This window comes from Lepisosteus platostomus, chromosome 18 (assembly GCF_059453375.1).
Source record: "Lepisosteus platostomus isolate fLepPlt1 chromosome 18, fLepPlt1.hap1, whole genome shotgun sequence".
Lineage (NCBI taxonomy): Eukaryota > Metazoa > Chordata > Actinopteri > Semionotiformes > Lepisosteidae > Lepisosteus > Lepisosteus platostomus.
The window spans coordinates 6567731-6581512 of NC_142628.1; the positions used below are offsets into that span (position 1 = coordinate 6567731).

The 13782-nt window shown below is 35.3% G+C and overlaps 1 protein-coding gene across 18 annotated transcripts in view; it reads left to right on the forward strand.

The window, feature by feature from the left end:
- Window positions 1-13643, forward strand: part of plekha7b (pleckstrin homology domain containing A7b) — a 125428-nt gene extending 111785 nt beyond the window's left edge. For 17 of the 18 annotated variants that reach the window (XM_088611219.1, XM_088611220.1, XM_088611225.1 and 14 more), the window contains 5 exons: window positions 4396-4605; window positions 5898-6031; window positions 6633-6775; window positions 8393-8500; window positions 11284-13643. In XM_088611219.1, coding sequence (XP_088467345.1) covers window positions 4396-4605; window positions 5898-6031; window positions 6633-6775; window positions 8393-8490 — 585 coding nt within the window. In that variant the 3' untranslated portion in view covers window positions 8491-8500; window positions 11284-13643. The remainder of the gene's footprint in view (window positions 1-4395; window positions 4606-5897; window positions 6032-6632; window positions 6776-8392; window positions 8501-11283) is intronic. The other variant, XM_088611224.1, reaches the window with a different exon arrangement.
- The last annotated feature ends 139 nt before the right edge of the window (window positions 13644-13782 follow it).

Here is a 13782-nt window from a genome sequence, read left to right on the forward strand (position 1 = left end):
TGCTTGTGTTCAATAGGTCTGACATTGTGAGACCATATCTAGTGCATAAGTGATTACATGTAGCTCTCTGACTTGAACAATTACCATTTACACTGTGTAGTTGATCCTGAAAGTTGTTTGCTAGCATTAAGTGTTATTTAATTTCATTATGAAGGCAAGTCAATAGGAGGTGAATTAACTCTGCATACAATGTTGAAAAATCTCTGTACAAATACTGATATGACAGTGCCCTTTGGAAACTGCTTGTAGCATCAGCAGTCTATCAATACAGCATTGTTTGTACGTCTCTAATAATTAAACTACATTCTTTAAATAATCCTTGAAAACGTATGAAGACTAATCAGATTAATCTGCGAGTGGAATATAAATTGCACAACTCATATTTTTTAAATGTAGAACTTTCCACTTAAATAAATAAAACACTTTGCTAATACATATTGGCCGGGTTTTTCATTGCTGGTATTATATATTTTTGAACACGCATTTCTGTTTAAATCACAATGACGCCTGGGATTGATGTGTACAGTGAGAGAGGTGCCTTTCCCTGCCATTTAAATTAGTAATGCCTTTCTGAAACTTTAAAAAGGAAATTAATCCCCACTCCTGGCAATATCTCTGATGTAATGATACTGTACATGCTGAGCACTGAGAGCTTGAGCTTCAGACACATACTTGCACAACATTGACACTTTCCCACCCAAAGTGGGCCTGCTGCTGCAAGGTAGACAATTCTGAATACCTTGTAGCTTTGTGTAGTTAAAAATGGATAGTAAATTCAGTTTAAGATGGTGTATTTCCTTCCTGAAAAACATTAACAAATTTCTGCCTTTAACTTCCAAGATATGCATGCTCAGTATACATGCTGTATAAACATTTGACTCCCAGACCAAAGGTGGTGGTTGGGCAGTGGGTGCTGATATAGCAGGATCCAGTATTTGTGTGTGTCACAATGAAGATTACTGTATGTGGAGGCATTTTACAGAATTTAGGTATTCAAAATCCTGAAGTGAATTGACTTGGCCATCTCAAGGGATTTCTTCAAAATGAAAAACAACACAAGAACTTGGTTACACAAGTTGGAATTATGTTCAGGGCAATTTAAGACGGAAAAGAGGATTCATGACATAGTGGAATGAAATCCTGAGTATTTTGGTTGAGTCGGACTCCACAGAATCCTTTAAGAAATCACATGCTGTGTACTTTAAGGTTAGGACTCCTTCATTATGGACTGCATAGGTGGAGTATTGTGTTATAGCATCCTAAAAATGTATTTCTGCAGAATTAAATACATTTTTGGAAAGCAGTAAATGGTATATATTTCCTGTTAAATCAACATAAGGAATGTCCTTAATGTTTTTTTCATAACACACTATTTTAACTAATATACTGTAAGCTTCTTTAAAGCAGTCTACTGTTTGTGTACCTTAATATGGTTTATGAAGGAGTATACACACCTTTCTCAGTTGTATAACATTCCTAGTTTCTGGATTTATATAGGACAGTTTCACTATTAATTATACATTTTATAGAGGAGATGATACACTGATCAAATGTACTGTATAAATATATTGGTTATTGATGAAACCGTGTAAATCATCACCAGTATTGTCCTCGATTTCTTTGTATGCGTTGTCTCTCACCATTTCATATTAGGGGAGCTTGGTACCTTAATTTGATTCATAAAGAAATACTATGATCCTTCCTGCTTGTGTAGCTTCCTTAAAAGGAGGAGAACACATTTAACTGGCATCACACTTGGACGGCTTCCTCATTAAACGGGAAGCGATTACATGTCTGTTCAGGAATTCAAAGATATGAGTCAATCTGGGGATTACAAGTTAGAGGAATGCTAATGCTTGAGCACTGCTATATAAAGCAACATGCATGCTTTCAGAATGTGCTCTTAGTAGTGCTGTGCTATTTGCATCTTATGGGTGACTGTACCCGTACTTGGGAGATTGGCACTTGCTGGCAGCTTGTTTTCTTACCGTCACATACAAAAGACCCAACTGCTGCCTTGCCGGTCATTTTCTTGGGTTTTGTCAGTGTGGGAACATCCTTGCCTCTTGAGCTGTTTAGCAGGGTTTTATTCCTTAGCTCAGACTTTTCTTCCTTTTAAAACGTGTATATGGGTGTATGTATTTATACACGTATACATACATACTGTATATGTGCGCATCCCTTTGGACTCGATATGGAGCCAAAAACTAAGCTTTACCATAGTGCCCTAGAACGTATTGATGTGAACAGATTAATGCTGGATGTCTTTTATTTTGTTTGGCACTCATTAATGGCATCTTCTCATGCCAATGAATGTATTTGGACAAAGGCCACGGATGTTTCCTTTGTTGTGCAAAGTGTTGTGCATCTATAGCTATATTCCTGCACATGTTTATGCAAAAGTAAAGGAAATGCTGAGTAAGAGCTGGGACATATCCTGCTGTTGAGAAGAAGCCTCAGACCTTTTCTGAATGTATTTTATTGGTGTATAAAAGTGCTGAATAAGATTTTTTTTAATAGTGCTTTTAAATGTTCTTATACTGAGCATAAAAAGAAACCTATTATAGCTGCAATAAATTCACAACAATGAAAATCACAAACATATAATAGGTGCGCTTCTGTTTTTGTAAAACAGACATGGTAAATAAATGTATTATGCTAACAATTTGGCATAAACAGTTGGGGCTCTAATGTGAGAATCACATTTGGAAACAATACAAGCTGAACATCTGTGACAGATGCTTTGCACCAGGCTACAGATGTAATCGCATTCTCCTCATATAGTCTGGCGAAGCACGTGTTCATTCACTGGTCTCTGAGCCCTGCCTTGAGACCCCTCACTATTAAGCTGAATGAAATGAACTCAGTGGAAAATGAATGATGGAACTATGCTTCTTTGTCCCACTTTGTCTCTTCAATGTATCACAGTCATGAATGACTATTCATAATAGCGCCAAAGACATTTAATTAATAGCCAAAATCCATATACTTGATTTTTATAAAAACATGCATAGAATTAAAGTTTCTTTTAATGCTCAGTAAATATCAAAAGTGCATGGGGTGGTGTAACTACGACACTGTCATCCCTATGTTTGCATCTGTGAATAATATGAAAACTGAAGAACATGTGTATTTTCCACACACAGTTGGTGACCATGATCCTATGAAGTTACCTAGTAGCAAAGTATCTGTTTCTTAAGGCAACAGACACACTGGTAAATCCCTTGCCCTGAGACCCTTCAGTATTAAGCTGAATGAAATGAACCCAAAGTGGAAAATGAATGATGAGACCATGCTTCTTAGGCATCTAGACAGTATCTAATAGAGGATGAATCAAAATGTCACAAACATTTGTCACTCTACCTGGGAAATGGAATGTCAGTAAAATGTACACCAAGGTGCTCACTATGAATCCACATTTTGATTCAGAATTGGTGGTTTAGATCTAATATTTAGATATAGTTGTTACAGTTTTAAGGTTGTCTTCAGTTTTCTGGATCTTTCCTGTTTCTGCTACTTTTGCCATTAAATATACAGTGAGAATACAACACTGAGTGTTGAGGCAATGGGGAATAGTGTGAATGCATTGCGTACAAAATGGAAAAGGTATTTTCTGACCAGCAACATTATTTTTCAGTGCATAGCATTGCCGAGTCAGGATTTAATCAGCTGACTTCAATTTATAGGATTGCAATTTACACAATTGCCTTGCAAGCTTCTGGATCGAGCTCCTTTGTAAATCTATCACAGTCATCTTGCACACCTAAAGTATACAGAATACATGACAGTAGACTTTCAGAACCTTTAATTTTGTATTATTTTTTTAAAATACCTTTTTATGCGAAACGGTATTTATATAAGTGGGAGGCTCAGTAAAGGAGCAAAAGGCAGTGCAGAATTGACAACAGAATCTCGACCTGTCAAATATTGCCGCAGTGCAGACACATCTAGTGTTGGCACTGGCATTAGTTAACTTGGATTGATCCTGTTCTTAAAAGGGAATAACCACACGAGGACTGATGGCAAGTCAGGCTAGACCCCTATCAGTAGGACTGCTGATTTGAGATCTGTTAGTCCAACTGGCAAAGTGCTTCTTGCTGCTGGGTTAAGATCAAGCCAGGTGTACCAAGTTTAATTTCTGAAATGGTCAAGTTCAGGCAGGTGATGACTTCTGTGGTCATCACCCATTCTCAGAATGCTGTTTTATGAGCCCGTCTGGGTTATAATCCCACAATAATGCAAGAAAACATTATGTAAAAATGTGTCGTTGGAAATAGGCAGCTGTCCAGTGGCGATGTGAGATTATACAAGTGTCCGTGCTGTCTGTTTGAGCTTCAACGCTAGCGCGGTGCCGTTCAGGAGATTAACATGCCGGTGTATCTGTTTGCCTGTCAGTGGAAGCGAGAGCAGGAGTTTGATTTACAGCTCCTGGAGCGAGCTGCGTGGGGCGGCGGCGGCGGCGACGACGACAACGACAACGACGCCGCCAAGAAGGAGGAGGAGCGCGCGAGAGAGCAGGAGGAAGAGTGGCTCACTGTTCACGCTGTGCCAATGAAGGAGCTGGACTTGGAACCGCAGGACTATGATTTAGATATCAGCCGAGAGGTAAAGATTGAAGGGGAAAACAGAGGGCCTTTCTCTTTATCTCTGGGCGCAAAGTGTTTCTTAGTTGGACAGTTTTACTTTCTCTTAATGAAAGTAAGTCCATCTGCTGAGATGGGGACAGGGCTTCATGAACAAGGCAAACTGCATGTGTTTACAGGTTAACAATGTAATACTTTTCTGCTTGTAGAGTACATTTACCTTTCTTCTTGGGGAAATATGTAAAATGCAAAAATGTATAAGGAATAAACATGAATTGATCTGCATACAACTCCTGTCCTGTGTAAATTGCCTTGGCTCCATGTGAAATTTAGACAGGATTTTGAAGTTAGACTGTATGTAAGACACGGAGCTGTCAATTATCAGGGTAGTTTAAAGATTTATTTAAGGAATAAAGTCCAACATATAATCTGAGATCTGCTTCTTCATCTTATTCTGGAACTCATTGCCCACTTTGCAGCTACAAACCTTTTTTAAATTAGCTAAAAACATGCCTTTTGATCTATAATTTTTATAAACTATAAACTTTTGATCTATAATTTCATTTTATTCTCAATTTTATTGGGTTATTTTACTGTGATTTTTTACTTATGTACTTTTTTTAGCACATTTTTAAAAGCACTTAGAAATAAAATGTATGATTATAAAACATGAAGTAAGTGATGTGTAAAACAGAGACTGAAAGGCTGGAAATGATGACCGAGCAAGGACTTCTGATCTGTTTCTGATTTTATGTGGAAACAGGACTTAACTGTTCCTGATTTGTACTGACATTTGTTCTTAATTATTAGAGACTTAAACATGTTCCCCAGCACTGGTTCAAAATATGCAAGTTGCATTCCCTTAATAGATTTAGAGTATTTTTAAAATGTATTTTAATTGTGGCATTATTAGATGTAAAACTGAATAATTTAGTATTTACCTATTTACGTTCCAAAATTAATATACATTTGAATGACCTTCATAAAACTAGAATCTACTTTTTAAAGACCTTCATAACGCTAGGAGTTTCTTTTTAAAGATTCTGATTGGCATTTTTGTCATTTCTACACCATTTGAATTTCTGTAATCATCAGTGAGGATGAAGCTTCTTTTTACCTTGGAGGTCTCACTCAAATCCCCAGTGCTTGCCGCCGAACACATTTTATCTTTGTGTGTGATTAAGTTGAAGATTCTCACCCGAGGCCGTATTTTCTTTAAACAATGTCTGATGTCATAGCAGTAAAGATAACCTTGTGTTCTTGGTATTTCCCGGTGAAGTCCATCTTGAAGAGCTGTTCATTGTCTGATCACAGTTATCAAAGCCTGAGAAAGTTCCCATTCCGGAACGCTATGTGGAAACGGAGCCGGAGGAGCCTCTTAGCATTCAGGAGATGGAAGCTCGTCATCGCAAAGTAGAAAGAATCAAAAGCATCCTTGCCAAATCGAGGTAATTCATCACAGACAACCTTGTCTACTGGGACGATTTGACACCTCCCAAAATAGAAATGACGGCCATTCCAGAAGCTTTGGCACCATTTCCATATTAGTGATACATGAAAACGAATTCCCTCTCAAAGCAATGTCTGATATTCATTTTATTTGAATATAATTTCTTATTTCCTTATTTAAAATAAAGGAAGAATGCAATCAAGCTTGATATTTGGTTGGAAAAATGACTTTCTTCTGTTGATTTTTTTTTTAAATTTTGATAGTAAGGTTTACAGAGCTTAGGCTGTTAAGCCTAATTAGGTTTTAAAACATTCAAAGATGCAAATTAATCACTTTTCCTACTCATTAATACTTAAATACCTGGTAAAAGCTTTAATTTTTTTCCAGTTTAGTATTTGTGAGACTTCTGACTTATCCCAGGATATTTCTTTATCCACTTTCCAACCCATCTACTCAGACTTGATTTTGTCTGGTAACTGTGGAGCACTTATCAGAATGATCTAGGTAACATGATTAAAGCTTTGGAGAAATGAGTATAATGTTAGATGTACAGACTAGACTCTGAAGAGAAGAAGACACCTATCCCATCTGTGTTTCAGCGTGCAGAATGTACAACCAGCCATTACAGTGGACAAGCCTGACTTCACAGACCTGGACTCTGCGCTGCAAGAACAAGAGAGAATCATAACTATGTCATATGCACTAGCTTCAGAAGCCTCACAGAGGAGCAAGCAGGTAGCAGGTAAGAAACACACTTAGACCTTAGACCTGGATTCTAACTTTAGTAAGAAAAACAGAACTATACTCCAAACAGTAGTACTTGTCTTTTGAAACATTAATATTTACCGCAAGTCAAACAATGACATAAACACAGAGTAAAACTACGAAGGTCACTAACAACAAAAACAAAACATTAATTGACCAGTGTGATGTTGAAACTTTTATCTTTGGGTTTTAATCCCAGAAATATCTTTTGTGTGTTCTGTTTTCATTACACATTTTTATTCCATTTGTGAATGGTTTTCTGATTCTTTAAAAATGTGTTTCTGGTGTTAATCCAATCATTTCCCTTCTTGTCCGTAATGTGGTTTGGAATCGTGACAGAAAACGGTGCCATCTTGAAAATCGGCTCAGTTTCCTCAGTGATGTTTGTGTTTCATTAATTTGTTTTGTAGGAACATTTTAGAAAGTTGAGGTTGTTCATTGCAGAAATATGACAGGGTAGGGCTGGCCTGAGTGAATTTTAAACAAACATCTACTGTGGTATGACGTCTCAGGAAAAGCTGAAAGGTGGGGGTAACATTATCAGGAATAGCGACTGGGCCATAAGAGGTAGCAATTTGTGTAATGGTCACTCAAACCCACATTCATGATAATAATGTATAGTGTCCATGACTGGACTCAGACGATAAAATCCTCCGCAACACTGTTGTAATTCGGGGCTCTGGAGGAAATACACCTTGTGTGTGTCTCGTTCAGTGTTTTTTGGAAATGGCCTTTTTCGACAATTAAACTCAGCTCAAACCTTCACTGGACAGCTCTGAGACTCCATGCAAGCCCTACCATTGATTTATGTCTGTTCAGTGTGGTGACTTATCAATTAACCAGTCTGTTCTGCATTTGTGTAGCTTTCGTGTGCTATAGATTCCCATTAAACTTTTTTAAAAATAGCACAAAGGAGTGGGGAAGAACTGTACTGTATATTTATACATTATAATAAACCGACAAGTAAAACTTTTTTACTTTTTAATCTTAGTCATTGAGACATATTGTTTGGAAAATCTGCATTTGTAGTGCTTTTGTAAAGCTATGTTGTGATTAACAATTAAAATGTTATGAGCTAATGAATTAATATTTATCCACATTAAAGAGATGCATGAGCTCTGGGTTTTATTCTCTTTGAGAAGATGACAGAAAATGCCAGTCTTTGAAGCCAGTTAGTTTTAAGAATTCCAACATCTTGATACAGTATATACTATTAGACTTGGTTGGATTTAAGAACTATACTTCATCACACTGTAGAGTCAATCAATACAGCCGTCTCACAGAATATGTAAGACAAGCACCCATTTAAGTTTCTTGAAGGTTACAGACAACGTTTTTGTTTAGGAATATCCCTTTATGCAATTCATTAGGTTTTTGTAAAAAGAGACATTGATGTGTCATTTCTTGAAATGAAACTCCTTCCTTTGCGTTTTGTTAACTTACAATATTACTGTGATACCAGAGTGTGTTTTCTGTTGTCTGTGCTGTAGCAGCAGAGTTCCTCACTGTTAATGAGAGTTTTACCCTGTGGATGTCTGTTTATTCCACGTAATCTAACTGATGTCGCTTTGTCCCTGTGTGTGATCCCTTCTAGCTCAACAGCAGCTGTACGAACCCTATGTATGCACTCCTTCTGTTGCACAAGCATCTTATTCCCCCTTAAGCAATGGATTTCACTACACATTTGTCTAATAAGAAAAAAGTAAGAACTAACTGCTTATTTAACACGGTTAATTTGCTTTGAGCTTTGCTAATTGTTATAACATCAGGTTTGCACTTAACACTTCACTGCAAGCATGTTCATTAGACAATTGTAATTTTACAACGCTAATCTGGAAGCATAATTTGAGCAAAGTGATTACATTTTATCATTAGCATCTACATTTGCAACCCCCGAGTTAACCAGGCAGTGCGAATTGTGTGCAAATTGGTTTTCTAATTGTGCCAGCAAAGCATAATTCAGATCTGCTTAAAAAAATATATAAAAACTATTGACAAATGCTGCATTTGATCATTGTGTCTAATTACTAAAGTGTGGTACCCCCTTGTTTCCACACCTTGATGATAAAACAGATAAAGCAGCTGCAGAACAGAATACCAATTATATGCCATCTGTAACCTGTAACAAGAATGATGCTTTTATAATGTAATTTTCATAATAGTCCCTTAGTATATATGTTATTACAGGAAAAATGCACTATGAAAGCAGCACACAAATTAAATTTAAAACCTAAAACATCATTCAAGAGAAACAACCCAACCACATCATATAATATTGTGAGAACAGTTTTGTGTGGAATCTCTGGATCAAACTGACCAACACTTTTTAACGACTGCCTGATTAAACAGTCATTTCACCCGAACTGTGTGCCATTATATTATTGGTCATTTGCCTGCATAACTGTTGTGACACTTTTGAATGCAGATTCACTGGCAGATCTCAAGAACTGTCTTGAGGAAGTTCTTGTGCTCTTACAGTAGTCTATAAAAGTGGGTTATCTAATCTTTATAAAAATATCAAAAAAGCTTTAACACAGTTGAAAAAGAATGGCCATGTCTCATCCTTGATTTTCCTTTTTTTATAGGTCTTGTTCAGGCTACCATACATTTTCTTTGACTGTATAACCTCCATTTATATGTACCTAAATGTAAACACACATAGAAAGGCTTCTGAACTTACATGCCATTTCCATTAACTCCACTATTTCATCTCATCTTATCTATGGACATACTTTATAATTTGTTTAAAATTCCAACCTAAGGACCACGGTGGCAATATAATGTATATTGTTTTCAAATATTTTACTAAATATTACATATGGTGTTTAATCCAGTGTTTTTGACATAAATATATCATAACCTGAAACTTTGTGTTTTGATTTTCTAAAGCATCTAAAACAATACTCCCCACCCCCAGAAAAGGTGTATTTTATTAAGTTAAACATTTTTAAGTAGATGATCAAGCATGTTCTATTCATATAATCATCTAGTCTATATTCTGATTAATTTAAATAATGCTGGCATTTTCCTTCCTGCAGACATCATCTTCAAACCCATTCTCACTGTTTAATGTTGCATCTTGTCCTCTGTGTTTAACCTAGGGTGTTTTAATAGTTGCCAAGACTGATGTCATTTGTGACTGGTTAAATGATCTTGCAGTTAGCATTAACACTGCCTAGTACTAGTACTAACTGTGGTTAACATTGCACCACAATTTTCAACAGCACTTAGAAAACTCTTCTTTTGGTTGAAAGGGTGAAAGGAGAGAACCCTATAGGTTGATTATTTTGTCAATGTTTGACTTTGGCCGTAAAGGAATGACATGAGTAGTGTCTGAATATGGTTTCATACTTACAGAGTCTTAATGCTAGTTTAGTGTGCAATTAAAGGCAACAGTGAGAACGATTTATCTTCTTTTATTTATCTATCTTTTGCAGAACTTTATCTTAAACTCTTATCTTATTTCCTTCTACTTAATTTATTATTAAATAAAAACCTGAGATTAACCCTCCAGAAAATTAGTCTTAAACAACTTCACGTAACACAAGATTGTTGTGAATAATATTTAGAACTGTAAATAGAGTAAGATACAAGTTTATAACATCTGACACAGATCTTTTAATTTAGATATGTTTTTAATGTCCTGCTATAGCTATCATAACTCCAATAACTTTCATTCTAGGCATAAATATTCTTTTACATTCACATTCTATGACATTATCAACTTCTGACCTGAAAAATGTAACATATCTTCAGAAATTCTTCTATATATTTGACTATTCCAGAAAAACAGTTTTTTGGGTTAATGCTTTGATTGCTATAGATCTTTTTTTAAATCAAAGGCATTCTTTTTGAAAACAAAAATAGTGTTGCCTGATATTAAATGCAGAAGCGATACAGTTAATTTGTTGTTTTTCTGAACCTTGGGACACATTCGGGATGGTTGAGGCAAACCTAGTGGTGAATTTACAATTTTGCAAGGTCTTGTCACATGGTAATCAACAGGGGCACCAATACATGAAGGAGAAAAAAGGGAGGAACTGCAATATGTGCTTTACAGTTGTGATACACAGTCGGTTGAGCCAAACTTACAATTACAATTTGAAGCTCTTTGTTTTGACACGTTTCTGGATGTTAGCCTTGGATTCTCGTGATGGAATTCCAGAGAGGAAATTGGCAGTCGGCTCAATCTCTTGAGTTGTTGCTCTTGGTGCCTCATTTCAGACGTGTTACAACACCTTACAGTAGTAATTCTCAGATTTGTTTGACAGTTTTTGAAGGGAGGTGCATACTAATTAATGTAGCAAAAATGTACTTAAAACAGTCATGTCTTTAAGGTTAAAGTAACGATACCAAAAAGAAGGGGCTAACTGTCTGTAGTTAATATTCTTCTCTGGTGTCTTCCTTTTGTTTATAACGGATAACACTTTTAGGTAATTTAGGTCAATATGAAATTAATTTGATCTGTTATTTCTTATCATTCAGCCAAAGCAGCAACCGAACATTAAGGTGGTATCAGACTGGCTCAGAACAATCTGCATCCTGGAAGACAGAAGACTTGTGTCCCCATATACAGTATATATAAAAAACTTTGCAAAGTGAGTTATTTAATTGCATAGCTATTAGTGCTACAGTACATGAGGTACATTTAATGCATTTTTTAAAAGTATTTCTAGTTTTAAGAAATGTATTTTGTAATGTAAACAAAACTTTGCAGTGAGGCCTGATGTGAATATATTAACTATGGGTGTTTAACAATGTTAATATTATACTAGGAAACATTTTGTACATGCTATTGCACTTTTATTAATACTGTATCACAATGAAGACTTGGAATGTGTATGGTTTTTACAAAAAACAAGTTGCTGTGTTTGCAGTGTTGTATGAATTGAAGGGAAAGTTTAATTTAAAGGTGTTTCTTGGTATTTTAATGACTGAAAGAGTTGCAACAGCAGAAAAGAGGTTCTGAAATATTTGCATCAAATGCTGATTGTATTTTTATCTATAACTTAGATAATACTCTTACCAAATCAGTTAATTTTTGTATCTAATCCAGCACTGCCAGTATAAACTTCGTTAGTTTGCCAAATGGATTTTATTTTTGCCTCTGATGTTGACAATACTGATATTGATAACCTTTACGTAAATATTTTCAGGAAAAATTACTTTTTTAAAAAAGGTTATAATGTGATTTTTAGTGTAAATATTAAAATATTAACCATACTATTTTTGCCTACATATTTGGATTTTGACACTATATAATTGACATTACAGAGATTGTATTAAAACGTTGCCTTAAACTGAAATGGATGAGTTACTCCATGAATGTCTTTTTTCCACATTCTGTTTTCATGAAAAGCATATGAAATTGTAAGAGCTATCTACAAAAACTTCAAGCCATTGGCAGGTGGTATGTGTGAGGAAGATGGCAAGGTCACTGCTGAGGAAGTCTCATCTCTGAAAGTCACCAGTACACTTAGTTCACAGCACCTGGCACCAGCTTTGAAAATAACACTTATTTTAAGTAATACGTAAGGACTGCTTTTGGTGCATGATTTCTTTAGCTTAAATTGTTTTTATAGTAATTTTTACAGATTGCTTTTAAATGTATATGTGTGTGTTATTTTAAATCAGATACTACTGCTGCAGTTTCTACACTTTACAGCTGTCTGTCTGATATTAAGATGGAAAAGAACTTTATTACACTATGACCAGACTGAGGTTATTCTCAAGTGCTCCTAACATCCACTTCAGAAAGGTGCTTATTTCAGTGTTGTTGATGTTGTTGAAAGCTGAATCAAACATTTGATGGAAGTTAGAAACCTTGGTATTACTTTGAGACTATACTATGATTTGAACAGCATATTGAGAACATCAAGGTAATCTTATTATCCCACCTCGCTTATGACTGCTTATCTGACAATTAAAATAGTTATACTCTTCATGCCTTTATTTAGTTTAGATTGTCGTAGCAGTTTACTGGGATACAACATTCAACAGACATAAAAATCAAACTGACTAGTCTACGCAATATACACATGTATATACTGTATGTACATATAGTGTTTATTATAAACATTATTAGTATTTATAAACATTATAAACAAGACTGATTGTCAAAAGGTATGTGTACAACAGGACTCAAATACAGAAAATGGTCAAAGGAAACCAGATGGGAACTGGAAAATGTGCACCTATGGTTACACAACAAACTGATAAAGGCATTTCTTCTCATTTAGATTTATTAAAATGTTTAAAAATTTACTGTTAAAATAGAAAAGATAAGACTGAGAGTCTTAAGCAGATGTAAAAAAATTCTGAAGTCCATTTTTTTGTTAATCTGCAATAAATCATTTAATGTTTAGCACCACTATGAAAGGAAACTGCTTTGTGAAAGGATTTCTTGGCACACATTCCAAAGCCAAATTGTCTTCACGAGACAAATTAGAAATTCTGATTTTATTAAATGGAAACAGAACTCCGTAACAACAATAAAAAAAAAGTTCTAATTTTGAAGTTATGGTAAACTTATCCTAATCGGAATACACAATTTCAGTTTGAGTAACTAGTCAAATCAAGTTGACAAACTAGAATTTACTTTCAAAAAATGCCTTTTTGGTTCTCCTTTGCAAGGCTGGTGAAGTAACCTTTTCTTCATAGTAACGGAGTACAAAGGAAAAGTACAAAATGTACGTACATCACAGCACCTCAGATTCTGTTTGAACACTCTTATTGATTGCTTTGACCTCTTTACATTTCATTCTATTATTTGAAAAGGGATTCTAACTTTAGCTGAATCAGCCAACAGAGGTGAACTTTCAATAAAGGAAAAACTTCTTGAGACACTTCTTTAGTTCAAAGCTTTTGCATTTTAAAGAGCATTTTTAATTTGACACTACTACAATATTCTCTGCTGTGAATTTGTGCAGAGATCATAATTAATCTTTGTACATGTTGGTCCATTGGCAACATAGAATATGAAGT